Below are 21,973 nucleotides of genomic sequence, written 5' to 3' on the forward strand. Positions count from 1 at the left end.
GAAAGGGTTTGGTTTCTCAAGAAAGGGTTTGGTTTCTCTAGAAAGGGTTTGGTTTCTCTAGAAAGGGGTTGGTTTCTCTAGCTAGGGTTTGGTTTCTCTGGAAAGGGTTTGGTTTCTCTAAAAAGGGGTTGGTTTCTCTAGCTAGGGTTTGGTTTCTCTAGAAAGGGGTTGGTTTCTCTAGCTAGGGTTTGGTTTCTCTGGAAAGGGTTTGGTTTCTCTAGCTAGGGTTTGGTTTCTCTAGAAAGGGGTTGGTTTCTCTAGCTAGGGTTTGGTTTCTCTAGAAAGGGTTTGGTTTCTCTAGAAAGGGGTTGGTTTCTCTAGCTAGGGTTTGGTTTCTCTAGAAAGGGTTTGGTTTCTCTAGAAAGGGGTTGGTTTCTCTAGAAAGGGATTGGTTTCTCTAGCTAGGGTTTGGTTTCTCTGGAAAGGGTTTGGTTTCTCTAGAAAGGGGTTGGTTTCTCTAGAAAGGGTTTGGTTTCTCTAGAAAGGGGTTGGTTTCTCTAGCTAGGGTTTGGTTTCTCTGGAAAGGGTTTGATTTCTCTAGAAAGGATTTGGTTTCTCTAGCTAGGGTTTGGTTTCTCTAGAAAGGGTTTGGTTTCTCTAGAAAGGGTTTGGTTTCTCTAGCTAGGGTTTGGTTTCTCTAGCTAGTGTTTGGTTTCTCTAGCTAGGGTTTGGTTTCTGTAGAAAGGGTTTGGTTTCTCTAGCTAGTGTTTGGTTTCTCTAGCTAGGGTTTGGTTTCTCTAGAAAGGGTTTGGTTTCTCTAGCTAGGGTTTGGTTTCTCTAGAAAGGGTTTGGTTTCTCTAGCTAGTGTTTGGTTTCTCTAGCTAGGGTTTGGTTTCTCTCGAAAGGGTTTGGTTTCTCTAGAAAGGGTTTGGTTTCTCTAGAAAGGGGTTGGTTTCTCTAGAAAGGGATTGGTTTCTCTAGCTAGGGTTTGGTTTCTCTGGAAAGGGTTTGGTTTCTCTAGAAAGGGGTTTGTTTCTCTAGAAAGGGTTTGGTTTCTCTAGAAAGGGGTTGGTTTCTCTAGCTAGGGTTTGGTTTCTCTGGAAAGGGTTTGATTTCTCTAGAAAGGATTTGGTTTCTCTAGCTAGGGTTTGGTTTCTCTAGAAAGGGTTTGGTTTCTCTAGAAAGGGTTTGGTTTCTCTAGAAAGGGGTTGGTTTCTCTAGCTAGGGTTTGGTTTCTCTGGAAAGGGTTTGGTTTCTCTAAAAAGGGGTTGGTTTCTCTAGCTAGGGTTTGGTTTCTCTAGAAAGGGGTTGGTTTCTCTAGCTAGGGTTTGGTTTCTCTGGAAAGGGTTTGGTTTCTCTAGCTAGGGTTTGGTTTCTCTAGAAAGGGGTTGGTTTCTCTAGCTAGGGTTTGGTTTCTCTAGAAAGGGTTTGGTTTCTCTAGAAAGGGGTTGGTTTCTCTAGCTAGGGTTTGGTTTCTCTAGAAAGGGTTTGGTTTCTCTAGAAAGGGTTTGGTTTCTCAAGAAAGGGTTTGGTTTCTCTAGAAAGGGTTTGGTTTCATATCCATTCCATTGGAGCTACGCTACTGTGATAAAGACACAAACATAACTGTGTGTGTATCCTCCGGCTTAAGTGAACATAAAACACAGGTAAATGAGACAATGAGTTTGACTGTTTCTGGATGTTCCCATTACTAATAATAGGCTGGCCCACAGTAGTTCAACCTCAGGCCTGCTGTTGCTGAGTGCTCTCTGGTCTGTATAGAACCTGGCCTGCCCTTCCTTCTTTGTAGTCATTAGGGCTATAACACAATGTTCAGGGAGGCTTGGTTCAGGAAGAGAGAGATTGTTTAGAACTGGAAGAGATGGTTCTGGCTGAGAGCATCAGGACTTTCCAAGATGTTAGTCAACTGACTGAGCATGAAGAGCCTCCTCCCTATGAACAGCCATTGCCTTATGGAAAACACACGTGCAGTACAGTATCCACATTGCCCAACACAAGCACTATCACATTACACACCCACTTCATATGGAAACACCCATAATCAAACATGTACACTCTTGCTTACACGTAGACAAACCCATTTACACAGAATAGGCTATTTCGCTTTTTAAAAGGGTCAAGTCAGTGTCGCAAGATATCATACAAGGTATGCATCATCATGAAAAACTCCACATTCCCCAAGGAAACCAACTGACACAAACAAAAATAAGTTGGACCACTCATGAAGTCCACTTCGATGGGAGCATAAATTACAACAAATATGCAATGAATTGCAAATGTAATACAACAAAACCGACATCTAGGAAAACACGTTTAAACATTTTCTAACCTCTAAACTGACTTATGATCTCAACATGGAGAGAGGATGCCACGTTTTCAGCTGAGGTGAAACAAACAAGTGGTTGTCGTAAAAATGCCTGATGTGAGAATTTAAAATGTAGAGAGATTTCAAGAACATCCTTGTCTCCATCTACCAGGTCAGCGAAGGATAAGAGAAAGGGAAAGTTCATAGCAGGCTTTCAGACCATGAGGTGGACTTCATCTTAACTACGGTTTCTGCCGTCGCAGCAACATCAGCTCTGCTGACATACAGTACATGGACCACAGCAACAAAGATCCATGACCAGGTCACATGCTATAGGCTCTGGGTCTCCTATAGAACTATCCTTAGACCAATGAATGTGACCCCTGACCTCTGTCATCTGTTATTCCATTCAATGTCTTATTCCTCCAACACCCTTAGATGTTTCTGTCTCAATCAAACATCTCATTTGACTACTTCCTGTTTGTGAAGAGTGGGGTAGACTTTTAACAAGGAGGAAGTGACAGACACTTAGGGCCATCTGGAGGCCATGACAGCAAAAACCTTCCCAAAAACACACACACACAAACACATGCATACACAAATACTTACACAAACACACACACACGCACACACACATACACACACACATGCACACATCTGCACCCATAGCCCAACCTCCTCTGCTTCCTGATGGTGGTGGTATATAGTGTTTGATAGATCACCTCTTTTATTTTATTTACTTAAAAAATATATATTTCACCTTTATTTAACCAGGTAGGCTAGTTGAGAACAAGTTCTCATTTACAACTGCGACCTGGCCAAGATAAAGCATAGCAGTTCGGCACATACAACAACACAGAGTTACACATGGAATAAACAAAACATACAGTCAATAATACAGTTGAAAAAAAGAAAACAAAAAGTCTATATACAGTGTGTGCAAATGAGGTAAGATAAGGGAGGTAAGGCAATAAATAGGCCATGGTGGCGAAGTAATTACAATATAGCAATTAAACACTGGAATGGTAGATGTGCAGAAGATGAATGTGCAAGTAGAGATACTGGGGTGCAAAGGAGCAAGATAAATAAATAAATACAGTATGGGGATGAGGTAGTTGGATGGGCTGTTTACAGATGGGCTATGAACAGGTGCAGTGATCTGTGAGCTGCTCTGACAGCTGGTGCTTAACACAGTGTCCAAAGAGGGGCCAGAATAATACAGAATGGTGTCGTCTGCGTAGAGGTGGATCAGAGAATCACCAGCAGCAAGAGCGACATCATTGATGTATACAGAGAGTCGGCCCGAGAATTTAACCCTGTGGCACCCCTCCTCTGTAAGGAGGAAACACAGGAATCCAGGAGAATGGGGTTAAAAACCATTGAAACTTCCTGAACACATTTGAAACACAGGTTTAAAACACCCAGTGATTGGAGCAGTAATGGTGAGTCTGAAAAAGCGTACCCGAATGCATTTCAGCCCAGCTTGAACAAAAAAGGAATCATGTGCTCAAATTAGGGAAAAGCATTCCTTAATACCAGGACACTTCAACAGGTGACTATCCAGGAAAATACAGAAAAATGAGCACTCTGTGTCTGCATTGATCCCTGGCCTCAGTATGATGCGAATTTCTAACTATTTTTATCTTTCTCTCAGATGTTCCCCACCAATTAAAGGTCCAAAGCAGCTGTTTTTATCTCAATCTCAAATCATTTCAGGGTAACAATTGAGTATCTTACTGAGATTGTTTTCAATTATTATGTTAAACAGAAACAAAAATAGCTGCTTAGCAAAAAGCAATTTCTCAAGCAAGAATTTTGCTAGAACTGTCTGGGAGTGGTCTGAGGGGCCTAATTGGATGAGCCTAATGGGAGGGATATGTAACCTAAAAACTAGCTGTTAATGGCAGAGAGGAGGGCAAAATCTCTTTCTTATTTGGTCTATTAATGAACGTTATGGCAACATTTAGATTTCTATAAATTTGTAGATAAATAGACATACCCCAAAAAATGAAACATTCATGGGATGGCAATAAACAATAACTAGTAATGCCGCATAGTTCTAGAAAGGTCTGGACCTCACCTTTCTGGTAAAAAAATGTTATAAATTGCTGAGATGTACTGACTTTTGAGGACACAAGCTCAAGTGCATAGTACAAATATTATTAAAATATTAAAATACTAAAAATCATCTATGTTTTTTTCTATTCAACAAAAGTGGAGGAATATGACTAAAATGCTTTCTAAATATAATAACAATCAGATTATAAACTACTTACTATAATATTTCACCATTCTTATAACTGTAAAATAAGTATGATCAACAAACTTTTACCACCTGATGATGTCGCCAGGCAGTCCAAAACTCCACCCATGCAAAGCAAGCAGAAATTTCAGGCAGTCTTTTCGAACAGCTCTTAAACTAAAATGAACTTAAAAAAAACAAAAGTAAAATCTTTCACTGATTTTTCTACAACATAGTGTGGAAATCTATGAAAAAACTGGCAAATCACATTTTTGACTGCACTGCCCCTTTAAGAAAACCACCTTCAATGACAGACTGTCTCAGAAATCAGGCGCCATGTAAAACGTGTTCCTCACTCTGAACTCAGAGAAACATGTTGATTAAGAGGAGCTATAGCCTACATCTAAACAGCTATAACTCTGAGTCATCGGAAGTCCTTGTTTAAAACTTAAGACAGTTATCTACTGTCTATCTGCTGCCAAAAAAAGCTTGATATACAGTAGATGCTTAAAAAAGGATGAACACTGATAAAATGCTGAAAAATAATAAATGTGCCCTCTATAGATAACTATAAAGTGATCCTGTATGTTGTTGTTATCTCTTAGTTGAGAGAGATGACAGGGAGCAGCGGGAGACATATTACTCTGTAACCTCCCCAACCTCCAAACTCATCTCTTAATGCACAGACACATGAGACGTCTCATCCTACCCTTTACATGAAAATGAATACCCCTACACGGACCCCCCAAATACTACTGTCTATATGACATCATCCCCAAACATAGTGCCTTATCACTGACCTGTGGGTCTGGGTCACAGAAAAACTGTGGCTGTGCGTGCAGAGAGGGAGGAGAGGGGGGAATGGGAAACAGGGACAGAGAGCTGGAGGAGGAGAAAACGAGGAATGGAGATAATGACAATGATGGAGAGAAGAGACAAAATGAGAAAAGAGAGATGGAGATGGAGATACCTCTCCTGAGTCTGAGTGAGCTATAATCCTGTCACATGGACATGGATCTGGGAGGGAAAAACCCAACCTTGGTTTTATGAGTCCCATATGACCCTCGTCTGGTCATAAAACAGGCTTGTACACTCACACAGACTGACACACGCTTGCACATTCACATTCAAATGAACACATAGTCAAACACACAATACACATAAATACACACGGTATGTTAAAATAGATACACACACACACACTGTTTTACAAACCATCAGTTACTCACACAGGCAGTCACACAGTCTACACACAGTAATTCCATGAAGAATTCCTCCTTTTTAAATATCAGACAGATAATTGAATCAAGCCTTACAAGCCCTCAAACACTGGGTCCTGGGAGCCGCACAGGGATCCAACCCAAGACAAACAGCCCAAAATATCACACATCAAAAGGCATCTTACTGTAAGCTGAATCTAATGGTCGTGCCTTATCAAGCATGATGAATGGCTGGAGGGAGTCATTATGCAGGTGAGCCCAGGAATGCAGCTCTGTGCTGTACTGTACCAGGCCTAGCTGTAGAACAGGCCCTCACCTCCGACTCACAACACACAGTGAACTGATCTCAGAACTGTAACTCTTCTGTTCGGATCAAGATTAGGAAATGTGACGTATTCAAGTATATCCCAGTCTCCTTTCATCCAAGTTCATAAGATCTATCATGGTTCTATAACCAAGTGTGTTCCAGAAACGTGCTTGTAACTTTGTGTTTGAGGTGTAGTTTGTATGTGCTTGAGGTATTATCTGTGTGCTTTAGGGGTACTTTGGACGTACTGTACGTTAGCTGATGAATGCTGCACTACGCTAGTGTGTATGTCAGTGAGTATGTGATGAGATGCCATCAGTGTTTCCAGATGATGGGAGGTAAGTGCGTGTCTAAGTGTTTACCCTGAGAGCTGAACTGGAACGGAGGACACACAGAGTATCTGAAGAAGCTGTGGGAGATGTATTGTCCTGTCCCCTGTCCTTCTGTACTGTCTGTAGCGAGTCTATAGCATTACCCGCCTCCAACGTCACAACTGCTGCCTTTGTCTGGCTCCGACACACTTTATGTCAAGTCTGGTATTTTACTTTCAACTCTCCAAACTGTCTCTCACTAATGCACTTATATAAATCTAACGCTTAATCCCCCTTTCTCTTCTCCTCTCCCTATCTACCTCCCTTTGCATTCTCTCTTTACCCTCTCTCTCCTCCTCTCCCTATCTACCTCCCTTTGCATTCTCTCTTTACCCTCTCTCTCCTCCTCTCCCTATCTACCTCCCTTTGCATTCTCTCTTTACCCTGTCTCTCCTCACTCCTCCTTTATCTCTCTCTGGTTTGGTAAGTTAGTCATTTTGTGTACAGACCCTGAGTTGACCATATACCACAGACATCAGGATTACCATCAATATCAGCTATAATGTTAGCACAAATAGACATGGTCATAGAATTACAGGCAATGCTGTTACATCCCTCGAACAATCATACACACAAAACAAAATGTGTAAATATTATTAGCGAAGCTGTTTGTGTGTGGTGATAAGAGCCAGAGCACAGGAGGACCCTCCTTGTCCTTGATGCTCCAGGCTGCCAGACAGCGGAACTGGAAAAGTCTCACCTCCAGGGGGGAAACTTCACACCCTATCTCCAGCCCAGGAGAGTCTGGGTCCAGGGCCAGAAGGAAGGCTGGGAACCAACAGCTCGCATGGTCATGCCTGCTGTTAACACACACTGACGAACAGCAGTGACACGTGTCCATCTGAAGGCTTTACTGCTGACATGCTAGCTTACTGTACTTATGGGTGCATGTTTATTTTATTAAAAAAATGGTATTTCACACTTTTATTGACACACTTTGGAATTCAGAGGGGGATACAGGTAGGTGGGATCAACAGTGGGAAGCTCGGACGCAGAGATTGAACCCCGGTCTCCAGTGGGGAGTCTAGATGTGATTGGTGCCAGGGAGTATTACCACTACACCACAGCTCTGCACATCAAACATACTGTATAAAAGTGGCAGTAATGATGCACTGTATGAGCATATGGATTGACTGACGATTGCTCTTACATTCGATTGCTCTTACACTCCTCACTACATTCGCAAACAGCATGGTGTTAACTACCAGAACACATCATACCACCCTGCCAGCAGCATACCACCCTGCATACCACTGCTGGCTTGCTTCTGAAGCTAAGCAGGGTTGGTCCTGGTCAGTCCCTGGATGGGAGACCAGATGCTGCTGGAAGTGGTGTTGGAGGGCCAGTAGGAGGCACTCTTTCCTCTGGTCTAAAAAAATATCCCAATGCCCCAGGGCAGTGATTGGGGACACTGCCCTGTGTAGGGTGCCGTCTTTCGGATGGGACGTTAAACGGGTGTCCTGACTCTCTGAGGTCATTAAATATCCCATGGCACTTATCGTAAGAGTAGGGGTGTTAACCCTGGTGTCCTGGCTAAATTCCCAATCTGGCCCTCAAACAATCATGGTCACCTAATAATCCCCAGTTTACAATTGGCTCATTCATCCCCCTCCTCTCCCCTGTAACTATTCCCCAGGCCGTTGTTGCAAATGAGAACGTGTTCTCAGTCAATTTACCTGGTAAAATAACAGTAAAATAAAAATAAATAAATAAAAACATCTACTCATGTATTCATACACACACACACATCCTTCAACCCACAGCATAGTGAGAACTACCTGTGAGTAATACTAAAACTTTTGCATATGCCTGCAAACAATAAAAAGACTGCACAAACACCAGCAAATCAGCGCCAAGTTATTTTAATTCTGGAAATCTGTTCCAAAGCATTGCCACGCTTGGGCTTCTTGAGGTCAATTTGCAGTCTACAAATGATTTGTAATTATATTCCGGACTGCGGCTGAATCTAGTTTGGCTGGCTGCTATGACCTCATACTATAGCTGTTGTTAAACAGAAAGAAAGAGGAAGGGCTAATGTATCTCTTCACTACTACAGCAACATCACACTCTGCCAACATCTCCTTTATCCCCCCTCCCCTCCCCTATCACTCTCACTCTCTCTTTTCTCATTTGAATCTCACATCTACCCATGTCTGTCCAGTTGTCTCAATATATGAGGATGAGGACCGAAGCCCTATGGTACCATATGATGTAGCTGATATGGATTACAGCTATAGCTGAGTTATCTGTTACACAAGGAGGGGGGGAAACTAAACATTGGCTGTGCAAATATGAGCTTTTAATTTAAACAAGAATCCTATATTTGATGACAAATTCCAACCTCAGCGTAGGGAATGCCGTGTGCTCCTGGTGATGGAAAAGCTGCCTTGTTTGGATTTCATCGCAAAATTCCTCTCTAGCTTCTCATCTTCCTCAAGTTTCCTCTGTGGTTGTGTGTGTTTGGTTTATCCCGTGCAGCCAAGGCTGCTTCCCCACAGCTGTCTCCTTCTACGTCTCACTACCAACTCTATACACCAAGACCAGTTTAGAAAATGCTTTGTTTGCACGACAAGCAGTTATGGTGATGACAAGAAAGAACATTACACAGAAAGCCTTTAAATAACACATCAAACACACAACAATTAAAGCTGGAATCATTAAAGGAGAAGTTTATCCAGAATCCAGAAACTCACAAGTGATTCAATACACTGAAACTAGTTCAGTGGAGTTTGCCCTCTCCCCCTCACTCTCTCTGTAATGCTGTACTGGCTGCACTTTATACAGGAAATCAAGGGAAGCAGGCACAAAATTTCACATTAAAAAAACAACCCCGCTGCGAATATAACCATACCTTTAGAGGAGGTTTCCCCAACACACACACACAGACACACACACACCATCTTGATGCCAAACAGGCCTCTCTCTCAGTATAAACTAGTGTATCACAGGCTGTATCACAACCGGCCGTGATTGGGAGTCCCATAAGGTGGCGCACAATTGGCCCAGCGTCATCCGGGTTTGGCTGGGGTAGGCCGTCATTGTAAATAAGAATTTGTTCTTAACTGACTTGCCTAGTTAAATAAAGGTTAAATAAAAAAAATCTAATTTCTAAATAAAAAAAGGTTGAGGAGCTGGAGTGTGCACTGAATACCAGGCGCTCAGGGACCGTAGGACTCTCGCACCAAGACCACAGACAGCTGCAGTCGCCCATGACCACGGGAGACCGCGCCCAGCCAACAGGAATGCCTCTCCCAGTGGGAATGTAAAATGTTGACACTACTAGCTCATCACCAATTCGTTACCCTGAGAGTGAATGTACAAAAGGCCTTTTTAGAGGTGAGGACGGGAGATCTCTTGCCAAGACCTGGCAACCCCATCAAAGCCCCTATCCATGGGAAATTAGCTTTAAAATGAGGTGCAACCATTAAAGACAGATTGGTGGGAAGTAAAGGGAGATACAAACACACAACACCTATGCAAACACACCACACACACACACACACACACACACACACACACACACACACACACACACACACACACACACACACACACACACACACACACACACACAGTCTATAGTATCAACCCCTCCTAGCAACATGTACCATAAATAATTGTAATATTATAATTAAATATCAAGGAATATGCAGGCTAAATGCTAAACATTCTGTACATTTTGATGAAACACTAAAACCTTTAGCTCCTAGGCAGGGAGATAGCCGTTGTTCACTGCATCCATGTGGTACTTTTCGGCAGCAAATCACCCCTGATATCACATTACAGGGTAATTCCCAAAACACATCCCCTCTGCAACTCCTGGGGTACAACCGCAGGGAACAGATGTGACTGTAACACACACACACACACACACACACACACACACACACACACACACACACACACACACACACACACACACACACACACACACACACACACACACACACACACACACACACACACACACACACACACACACACACACACACACACACACACACACACACACACACACACGGAGGTATATTCATCCATAAAATCCTCACACACGCAGGGAGGTAACTTCATACTTAAAATCCTCACACACATGCAGACCCCACTTGGCCTATGTAAACAAACCCTGCATGCATAAATCCATACAGCGCCTACAAGGCCTGGGTGCAATTTACACTGTCTGCTATGCCAAACCCAATGTTTACATACTGGCATGCCTCTCCACACCTGGAACTGATTGGGTGTATTGTAGAGGTATAAGATCCCTGTACAGCTCGAATGAAGATGTTACTTATTCCTTGTCTCCAATGTAGGAGGAGATATGACCGCTCACATCAAATCAAATCAAATTTTACTTGCCACATGTGCCGAATACAACAGGTGTAGTAGACCTTACAGTGAAATATTTACTTACAAGCCCTAAACCAACAATGCTTTAAGAAGTTAAGAAAAAAATATGTGTTAAGTAAAAAATAGATAAGTAAAAAATAGAAAATAGATAACAAAAGTCACAAAAAATGTAACAGCAGCAGTAAAATAACAAGCGAGGCTATATATAGGGTGTACCGGTACAGAGTCAATGTGCTGGGGCACCGGTTAGTCGAGGTAATTGATCTAATATGTACATGTAGGTAGAGTTAAAGTGACTATGCATAGATTAAAAACAGTGAGTAGCAGCAGCATATAAGAGGGGTCTGGGTAGCTCTTTGATTAGATGTCCAGGAGTCTTATGGCTTGGGGGGTAGAAGCTGTTAAAAAGCCTTTAGGACCTCGACTTGGCACTCCGGTACCACTTGCCGTGCGATAGCAGAGAGAACAGTCTATGACTAGGGTGGCTGGAGTCTTTGACAATGTTTAGGGCCTTCCTCTGACACCGCCTAATATAGAGGTCTTGGATGGCAGGAAGCTTGGCCCCAGTGATGTACACTACCCTCTGTAGTGCCTTGTGGTCGGAGGCCGAGCATTTGCCATACCAGGCAGTGATGCAACCAGTCAGGATGCTCTTGATGGTGCAGCTGTAGAACATTTTGAGGATCTGAGGACCCATGCCAAATATTTTCAGTCTCCTGAGGGGGAATAGGCTTTGTCGTGCCCTCTTCACGACTGTCTTAGTGTGTTTGGACCATGGTGTATTACAGAACTAGGGCTAGTCCAGAACCAGAAACATTGTGAACATTTTTACAGGGAAAGTGTCTTTCTTTTGGCATGGATTCTCTGGTACTCAACATTTTCCTGACGTCGTCCCCACAGTGACCGTACGTACATTTCCCAACCAGAAGCCATGGATTACAGGCAACATCCGCATTGAGCTAAAGGCTAGAGCTGCCGCTTTCAAGGAGCGGGACACTAATCTGGACGCTTATAAGAAATCCCGCTATACCCTCAGACAAACCATCAAACAAGCAAAACGTCAATACAGGATTAAGATTGAATCCTACTACACCAGCTCTGATGCTCGTCGGATGTGGCAAGGCTTGAAAACGATTAAGGACTACAAAGGGAAACCCAGACGCGAGATGCCCAGTGACACGAGCCTACCAGATGAGCTAAATGTATTTTATGCTCGCTTCGAGGCAAGCAACACTGAAGCATGCACGAGAGCACCAGCTGTTCTGGATGACTGTGTGTTAACTCTCTTGGTAGCCGATATAAGCAAGACCTTTAAACAGGTCAACATTCACAAAGCCGCGGGGCCAGACGGATTACCAGGAAGTGTACTCAAAGCATGCGAGGACCAACTGGCAAGTGTTTTTACTGACATTTTAAACCTCTCCCTCACCAAGTCTGTAACACCTACATGTTTCAAGCAGACCACCATAGTCCCTATGCCCAAGAAAGCGAAGGTAACCTGCCTAAATTATTACCACCCCGTAGCACTCACGTCAGTAGCCATGAAATGCTTTGAAAGGCCGGTCATGGCTCATATCAACAGCATCCTCCCGGATACCCTAGACCCACTCCAATTTGCATACCAACCCAACAGCTCCACAGATGACGCAATCTCAATCGCACTCCGCACTGCCCTTTCCCACCTGGACAAAAGGAACAGCTATGTGAGAATGCTGTTCATTGACTACAGCTCAGCGTTCAACACCATAGTGCCCACGAAGCTCATCAATAAGCTAAGGACCCTGGGACTAAACACCTCCCTCTGCAACTGGATCCTGGACTTCCTGATGGGCTGCCCCCAGGTGGTAAGGGTAGGCAACAACACGTCTGCCACACTGATCCTCAACACTGGGGCCCCTCAGGAGTGTGTACTTAGTCCCCTCCTGTACTTCCTGTTCACCCACGTCTACGTGGCCAAACACGACTTCAACACCATCATTAAGTTTGCTGACGACACAAGTGGTAGGCCTGATCACCGACAATGATGAGACAGCCTATATGGAGGAGGTCAGAGAACTGTCAGTGTGGTGGCAAGACAGCAACCTCTCCCTCAATGTAAGCAAGACAAAGGAGCTGATCGTGGACAACAGAAAAAGACGGGCCGAACATGTCCCCATTAACATTGACGTGGTTGTAGTGGAGCGGGTCGACAGTTTCAAGTTCCTTGGTGTCCACATCACCAACGAACTATCATGGTCCAAACACACCAAGACAGTTGTGAAGAGAGCACGACAAAACCTTTTTCCCCTCAGGAGACTGAAAAGATTTGACATGGGTCCCCAGATCCTCAAAAAGTTCTACAGCTGCACCATCGAGAGCATCCTGACCAGTTGCATCACCACTTGGTATGGCAACTGCTCGGCTTCTGACGGTAAGGCACTAGAGAGGGTAGTGCGTACATCCCAGTACCCTGGGGCCAAGCTTCCTGCCATCCAGGAAGTGTCAGAGGAAAGCCTATAAAATTGTCAGAGACTCCAGTCACCCAGGTCATGGACTGTTTTCTCTGCTGCCGCACAGCAAGCGGTACCGGAGCTCCAAGTCTAGGACCAAAATCTCCTTAACAGCTTCTCCCCCCATGCAATAAGACTGCTGAACAATTAATCAAATGGCAACCGGACTATTTACATTGACCCCCCATTTGTTTTGTACACTGCTGCTACTCACTGTTTATTATAACCTGTACCCTCGCACACTGACTCGGTACTGGTACCCCCTGTATATAGTTATTTTATTGTCTTACTTTTTAATTTTTTTTACTTTAGTTTATTTGGTAAATATTTCCTAAACTATTCTTGCACTGCACTGTTGGTTAAGGGCTTGTAAGTAAGCATTTCACGGGAAGGTCTACACTTGTTGTATTCGGCGCATGTGACAAATAAAGTTTGATTTGATTTGATTTGAATAGTCTTCACCAGGATACGAGGCCTGTTCTCTTTATACCACACACCAGTCCCAGAGGAATTCTGAATGTTATTGTGTGTCTGTCCTAGTGAGTGAGATGGATGAAGAGCAGAGGAACAGTGTGTTTATGAAACGCCTTAGCTCAGTCTTTTAACCACACTGTATTTACCCTGAGACACCATCCATTTACCTGGAGAACACATAAAATATACACAACTGAAGCAGTTGTCTGGATGTTGAGGTGGAAAACCCCTGACATTTGTTCATACCGGTGAAACCAACACCAGTAGATGTTCTTACATATCTATTTCAACATGTTGTCAACATATTCATTTAATACTGGGATGTCATTTCAACTTCCTAGACATTGCAGATTCCATTGGGGACTGTGAAGACATTGTGCAACATCTTTATGAATTATAAACACCATAGTGCCACCTAGTGTCAATAGACAGAAAACAAGTCAAGCCTTACAAGTGGGTATCTGCAGGATAAAATAAGTGACAAAACATCTGTGTGACGTTCTATCCAGATCCCCATGACTTGAAGTAAACAAGACCTCAGTTCCACATGAACAATGCATAGATAATTCAAGACTTCTAAACATCCAAATCACAATCCCAGACTGATTTTACAAGCAACATTCACACATAAATCAACTATGCTGAACAAAGATATGAACGCAACATGTAAAGTATTGGTCCCATGTTTCATGAGCTGAAATAAAAGATCCCAGAAATGTTCCAAACACACAAAAAGCTTATTTTTCTCAAATCTGTTTAGTGAGCATTTCTCCTTTGCCAAGATAATCCATCCACCTGACAGGTGTGGCATATCAAGAAGCAGATTAAACAGCATGATCATTACACAGGTTTACCCTGTGCAGGTTACAATTAAAGGCCACACTAAAATGTGCAGTTTTAGTCACATAACACAATGCCACAGATGTCTCAAGTTTTGAAGGAACATGCAATTGGCATGCTGACTGCACGAATGTCCACCAGTGCTGTTGCCAGAGATTTTAATGTTCATTTCTCTACCAGACGCCGTCATTTTAGAGAATTTGGCAGTACGTCCAACCGGCCTCACAACTGCAGAGCACGTGTGACCATGCCAGCCCAGGACCTCCACATCCGTCTTCTTCACCTGTGGGATCGTCTGAGACCAGCCACCCGGACAGCTGACGAAACTGTGGGTTTGCACAACCAATGCATTTCTGCACAAACTGTCAGAAACCGTCTCAGGGAAGCTAATTTGCATAACCGTGACCTGACTGCAGTTTGGTGTCATAACCGACGTCAGTGGGCAAATGCTCACCTTCGATGGCTACTGGCACGCTGGAGAAGTGTGCGCTTCACGGATGAATCCCGGTTTCAACTGTACTGGCAGATGGCAGATAGCATTGTGTGGGCGAGTGGTTTGCTGATGTCAACGTTGTGAACAGCCCCATGGTGGCACTCTGGGGTTATAGAATGGGCAGGCATAAGCTTCGGACAATGAACACAATTGCATTTGATCGATGGCAATTTGAATGCACAGAGATACCGTGATGAGATCCTGAGGTTCATTGTCGTGCCATTCATCCACCGCCATCACCTTTTGTTTCGGCCCCATGTTGTAAGGATCTGTACACAATTTCTGGAAGCTGAACATTTCCCATTTCTTCCATGGCCTGCATACTCACCAGACATGTCACCCATTGAGCGTGTTTGGGATGCTCTGGATTGATGTGTACGTAAGCGTGTTCCAGTTCCCGCCAGTCTCCAGCAACTTCACACACCCATTGAAGAGGAGTGTAAAAACATTCCACAGGTCACGATCAACAGCCTGATCAACTCTATGTGAAGGAGACGTGTCTCGCTGCATGAGGCAAATGGTGGTCACACCAGATACTGACTGGTTTTCTGATCCACGCCCATACCTTTTTTGTTAAGGGATCTGTGACCAACAGATGCATATCTGTATTCCCAGTCATGTGAAATCCATAGATTAGGGCCGAATGAATTTATTCAATTGACTGATTTCCTTATCTGAACTGTAACTCAGTAAAGTCTTTGAAATTGTTGCATGTTGCGTTTATATTTTTGTTCAGTGTATATATAGGTTAGGGAAAACACAAAACAAAAACAATTTTCCAGTCTCAGCCCATATTAACCTCTCCCCTTCTTCCTCTCCCTTTCACTCTCCCCCTCTTCCTCTCCCTTTCACTCTCCCCCTCTTCCTCTCCCTTTCACTCTCCCCCTCTCCATGACTGCATTGCTACACTGGCCGTGTACGAATAATCACACTAGCATACTAAATAGTATGTGAAATTTTGAAAATAGTACTCTGAATGCTTAATCTAATGCGCGATTGCGTTGACTCCCACCATTCCTTCATTTTGGTACAGGGCGTAAATTTATGGACTCGGAAAGGACGAGTGAATTCTATTAAATCAAAAACCGAAATGAGTATGCAGTTTAAGTATGTGGTACAGTACGCTAGTATGGGTATTCGGGCATGGCCACTGTCTCCTATTGGTCAAATACCACACTACACTACAACCTTCATATTTCCCAAGAAGGTGTGGAGAGGTGAAGAGGTGGAGAGTGACAGAAAACGCTGTGTCATGACATTGCTTACGTTTCAGGGCCTGGCTCCTGTTGGCCTGGAGACTATTTATACAGCAGAGGAAGAGGCCCCTTATAGCTCACCAGGACAGGAGAGAACCATGTCAGAACCACGGCCCCCAGGTCTCTCACCCTCTGTACTCTGTTAGTCAACCTCAACCAGGCAGGATGAAGGCCTTCTCCTCAAAATGAACCCCACGCCCGGCCTCAACTAGACAATAACAAATAAAGGCTTGTACAGCCGGAGTCCATTGGGCACAGTAAATGAATTTCTGTTTGAAAAGTGTCTCAGCTTAGTTTCCTGGTGGACTGGTCCAAATCCCTACAGCCAGGGGGTGCTATATTTAAAAAAATAAAAAAAAGAGCAGAATGACTGCCCAGGCAGAAACTCCCTGACCTGACAATGTCTCCACTAGCACCTGGTCGCAAGGCTTATCGGTTACTGTGGTTACACACTGTCGCAACCCCACAGCAGGTGTTCCGTGGAGGCCTTGTCGACACCCTACAGCTCTCACCTCCTACCTCCTCCCGCTCCCTCAACATCCCACTCCCACACCCATTGAGCAACCCTATATCTGACTGAAGGCTCTGGCTTCCTACCACAGACACCACTCTATATGAGTATGTGCTCAAGTGTTTTAGTTGGATCTTTTTCGCCATATCTCCAAATCCTCTCACAACAAAACTCCCAAGTTACCACATGTGTCCAAATGGGGAGTCAGTCACAGAAAGTTGGTAGCAACTTAATTAGGGAAGATGGGCTCGTGGTAATGGCTGGAGAGGAATCAGTGGAATGGTATCAAATACATCAAACATGGTTTGATGCCATTTCATTTGCTTCGTTCCATCCATTATTATGAGCCGTCCTCCCCTCATCAGCCTCCACTGGAGTCAGTGTGTTTGATTTGACTCCCTTACCGAGGGGGATTGTTTCAAAAGTCTCCATCATGGGGATCCACTTCCCTTAGAGGTGAAGGAAATTGGTGTAGGACCAACAAGAGGATCAACTGCCTTGCAACGATAGCATTAAATATAGTATGATGACAGAGTTCTGATCTTTACCCACTACATCAAATGGGTAACACATACCATTGGAGATCTTAATAAAAAGATAAACAAATATACAGTAGCGTATAAATAAACTTGAGTTTATGTTGAGGAACATGCAGCAGTCATATTTACTATACTGTTAATGCACACAATGAACCTCTTGTGTTCTACCACTGGTGTTAACCGTCTCATTCTACTGATACTCATCACCAATATGATCACAACCAAATCAGACTTCCACCGAGCACCATTCTCCTTACCTGACCAGCGGCTGAGGGTTTCCTGCCACCCTGCACTCCAGTCGGATGGGGTGTCCCTCTGCCACCTCCTGGCTCTTCAGCTTCTGGGTGAAGTGTGGCAGTGACAGGTCTCCATCTACACTCTGTGCTCCACTGAGCTTCTCCCCCATCAACTGGGCTCCACTGAGCTTCTCCCCCATCAACTGGGCTCCACTGTGCTGCTGCTTCCCTATCAACTGGGCTCCACTGTGCTGCTGCTCCCCCATCAACTGGGCTCCACTGTGATGCTGCTCCCCCATCAACTGGGCTCCACTGTGCTGCTGCTTCCCCATCAACTGGGCTCCACTGAGCTTCTCCCCCATCAACTGGGCTCCACTGTGCTGCTGCTTCCCCATCAACTGGGCTCCACTGTGCTGCTGCTCCCCCATCAACTGGGCTCCACTGTGCTGCTGCTTCCCCATCAACTGGGCTCCACTGTGCTGCTGCTTCCCCGTCAACTGGGCTCCACTGTGCTGCTGCTTCCCCATCAACTGGGCTCCACTGTGCTGCTGCTTCCCCATCAACTGGGCTCCACTGTGCTGCTGCTTCCCCATCAACTGGGCTCCACTGTGCTGCTGCTTCCCCATCAACTCATTCACACTCATCAGATCAGAGACAATTGGAACCCCCGTCACACTCAGAGGAGGGACACCCGTCACACCCATTCCACCCATCATGCTTGCTGGCTGGATACCCAAGCCTGGCTCACACTGCTGTAGTGCCCCCTGTTGGATGAGAGGCTGTGGGGGGACAGAGGCAGAGCCCTGGGGGGCCGGCCAGTGGCTCTTAGGAGACAGATACCCGCTGTCGGGAGAGGAGGAGTCTTCCTCCCCCATGTGCTCCGGCCGGGCGGAGCCTTTAAAGATGGAGGACAACTCCTCGATGAACGTGGCAGCACGGCTACAGAACTCAGTGGCGGAGGCAGCCCGTTCATTCAGCTCCAAGCCCTCGTGGACCAGTCGGGGCTTGTCCTGCTTGTAGACTGGGGTGATGTTCTTGTGGCAGACAAACTTCTCAGGCAAGGCCATGGCTTCGCATGTGGCCTGTATGGGCCTGCTGAGGTGGAAACTCTGGCTGGAGGTGACTTTGTGGCTGTCATCTGGGGAGTGGGCTTTGGTTTGGTGGGGGAAGCTGGGGCTTTTGGTCAGGTATTCTGTGGTGTTGAAGGGGGTGGGGGAGGGGAAGTAGAGAGCCTGCTCCTGGGTTCTGGGAATAGGGGAGACAGGGACTCCCCGGTCTTCTGCATCACTGAAGGCCTCCCGAGCCAGGTCCAGGCTGCGGTTGATCTCGTCTTGGCTGAGGAAGGCGGTAAGATCTGAAAAGTCCCCAACTCCGGCGTCCATATCCGCCATAGAGTCCAGGTACAGATCCCCATCAGACGACGTCTCTGAGAACACCCCTCCGTCTCCCTCTAGAACCCTGCCCCCATCCTTCATAAGCAGAGAGAGGGGGAGGGACTGATTCCAGCTCCCGTCCTGCATCCTGAAACATACACACACAAATATGACATTCAGTTAACACAGTAGATATAGCCAGACACTAATTATAAACAACATACACATAGTCATCTGAATAAATAAAAACAGACCTCACAGTGAACAGCAACACACCCTCCCTCAACAACCTACAGTTGAGGATGATTTAGGCTGGCATTCTTTGGGCTTAGCTGGTTGGTATTAACAAAGGCTTTCGGGAGGTCAAAGTGTGCATGACTGGCATTTGTCACCATCCCTCCCTCTCCCTAATCGTCTATTTCCCTCACTCTCCTCTCGCTTCCTTATTCTTCTCTCTCTCTTTCCCTCTTTCTCTGTCTCTGCAACAATTCACTACAAGTATAAAATAATTAAAGTTTTAACCATGATAATTAGAGTTGTACTGTCCATACACTGGAAAAGACTAGATAAACTACAGCGGCAGCCACACAAACACACACACCCACGTGTGCGCACCTTCACAGCGGGATTGTGTTTGTTTTGGTCATACCACACATTTATGAAACTCTCCACTGACAGTGGTCAATAGCTCAAGCATAGCTCTGTCACTTCCTAAACAGGTGGTCTGGAACACACATCAGATGAAAGTAGAAGCATCTATATGCATATGTAGAATGTGCTTGGGAACATAGGTGTGTACAGTAGGCTACTATACATGTGAGCTCCATGACTATGATGTAGAGGATGGAGCGTGTGAATGAAACCGTACTTGCAATAGTCACTCTGTATAGAAGTGAGTGTGTTTGTGTGTCAGTATGGTATACTGTACATATACGAGTGTGACATTCTACCTTCTATGGCGTCCAGGAGACCAGGTGTTGTTATTTTGAATCCCTTTGGGCTATGTTTCACAGCAGCAGCACAACCCCACCCTCAATAAGGGCCCTTTAAACACACTGCAGTATAACACATACATGAGCTCACACAAGACACACACATGCATACACACATATGTATACACAGTCAGGCACAAGGGATAATATTCTCTTCAGAGGCTGTTATTTTCCATGTGAAAAAATGCATTAACTATACAACATTGATGAAATATGAATGGGGAATATTAAAAAATATTAAAACTAATTGACAAAAGGTCAATGACTACTGTCAATGGTCATTGTCACCAATGCCGTCAATTACAGAATAGAACAGAGTACGTAATTTCTGCTATCACTGTTCAATAACTATGTACTTAGTACATCCATTGTAATGTACTTTAATATAACTTTAATATCTTGTGAAAATATATATTTTCTGCAGCCCTGACACTAACCTGATCTCAAATGCAAAAGTGAATATCCTCACATACACTGACAGTAAATTGATATCAACAGATTTTTCTAAGCGTTTTTCTAATATCCACAATTCGAAGGATCTCTTGATTGCTGATAGGCTGTAAGTAGCATTTCAATATAAAACAAAGGAAACAACAGCGCCTCCAGGACATTCCACTAATAATGTCAACAAGAAAAGAGAAAGTACAGCCTTACCTTCAAGTCTTTGTCCAAAGGTATTGTCCCAGTCTAGTAGTTCCAGTTTGCTGTTAAGATTAAATGTCTGTGAGAATAGACAGAAGCGTATTTTCCCAGCAGAGTAGCTTTTTTGGTCGGGCAGTGAGTGCGGGCACTGTGAGCAGGTCGAGGTCTACTTGAGTGGTTCCTCCAGTGTGGCCTGCTGTCCCATCTGTCCCAGCATCTGACCGCTCACTGTGTCTGGCTATATTTGGCCCCGGGCTCAGATTTCACAGCCAGAATGCTGGTGAGAGAGAGAAGAAGAGAGAGTGAGAGAGAGAGAGAGAGAGAGAGAGAGAGAGGTGTGGGGTATTTGAGAAAATGACAGGGGTGCAATGTTTTCTACTGATGACAATAAATACATGAAAAGTGTGTGTACTCTGCTACCTACAGAATACATGCATCTGTCAGTACCATCCCACTGGGCACAGGTGTCAATTCGATGTCTATTCCACATTGGTTCAATGTAATTTAATTGAAATGACTTGGATACAATGTTGATTCAACCAGTATGTGCCCAGTGGGATAAATATGGTGGAGGAGGAAGTTCAGGCTCTCTCAGTCACATGCTGCATTAGGAACTGATGCTGATCTTGGGTCAAAGCTTGACATCACCCTTCTCTCTGAACTGTAACTCTGCTCTACTGTGGCCAGTTCACTCCTCGACCCGGGTTCTGCCTCTGAGTCTCTGAACAAGCTGTTATTAGTATACTAGACTCTTCAGTGTTATTAGTATACTAGACTCTTCAGTGTTATTAGTATACTAGACTCTTCAGTGTTATTAGTATACTAGACTCTTCAGTGTTATTAGTATACTAGACTCTTCAGTGTTATTAGTATACTAGACTCTTTAGTGTTATTAGTATACTAGACTCTTCAGTGTTATTAGTAGAGACTCTTCAGTGTTAGTATACTAGACTCTTCAGTGTTATTAGTATAGACTCTTCAGTGCTATTAGTATAGACTCTTCAGTGTTATTATTATAGCCTCTTCAGTGTTATTATTATAGACTCTTCAGAGTTATAAGTATAGACTCTTCAGTGTTATTAGTATAGACTCTTCAGTGTTATAAGTATAGACTCTTCAGTGTTATTAGTATAGACTCTTCAGTGTTATTATTATAGCCTCTTCAGTGTTATTAGTATAGACTCTTCAGTGTTATTATTATAGCCTCTTCAGTGTTATTATTATAGACTCTTCAGAGTTATAAGTATAGACTCTTCAGTGTTATTAGTATAGACTCTTCAGTGTTATAAGTATAGACTCTTCAGTGTTATTAGTATAGACTCTTCAGTGTTATTATTATAGCCTCTTCAGTGTTATTAGTATAGACTCTTCAGTGTTATTATTATAGCCTCTTCAG

The 21,973-nt window shown here is 44.2% G+C and overlaps 1 protein-coding gene across 7 annotated transcripts in view; it reads right to left on the reverse strand.

Moving 5' to 3' along the window:
• Window positions 1-20,796, reverse strand: part of LOC139541288 (palladin-like) — a 112,084-nt gene extending 91,288 nt beyond the window's left edge. For 6 of the 7 annotated variants that reach the window (XM_071345766.1, XM_071345768.1, XM_071345765.1 and 3 more), the window contains exons 1-3: window positions 20,590-20,796; window positions 19,894-19,998; window positions 17,592-19,091 (exon numbers count right to left, since the gene is read on the reverse strand). In XM_071345766.1, the coding sequence (XP_071201867.1) occupies window positions 17,592-19,090 (1,499 nt within the window). In that variant the 5' untranslated portion in view covers window position 19,091; window positions 19,894-19,998; window positions 20,590-20,796. The remainder of the gene's footprint in view (window positions 1-17,591; window positions 19,092-19,893; window positions 19,999-20,589) is intronic. The other variant, XM_071345764.1, reaches the window with a different exon arrangement.
• Between the last annotated feature and the right edge of the window lie 1,177 nt (window positions 20,797-21,973).

The sequence above is a fragment of the Salvelinus alpinus genome, chromosome 16 (assembly GCF_045679555.1).
Source record: "Salvelinus alpinus chromosome 16, SLU_Salpinus.1, whole genome shotgun sequence".
In the NCBI taxonomy this organism is placed as follows: Eukaryota; Metazoa; Chordata; class Actinopteri; order Salmoniformes; family Salmonidae; genus Salvelinus; species Salvelinus alpinus.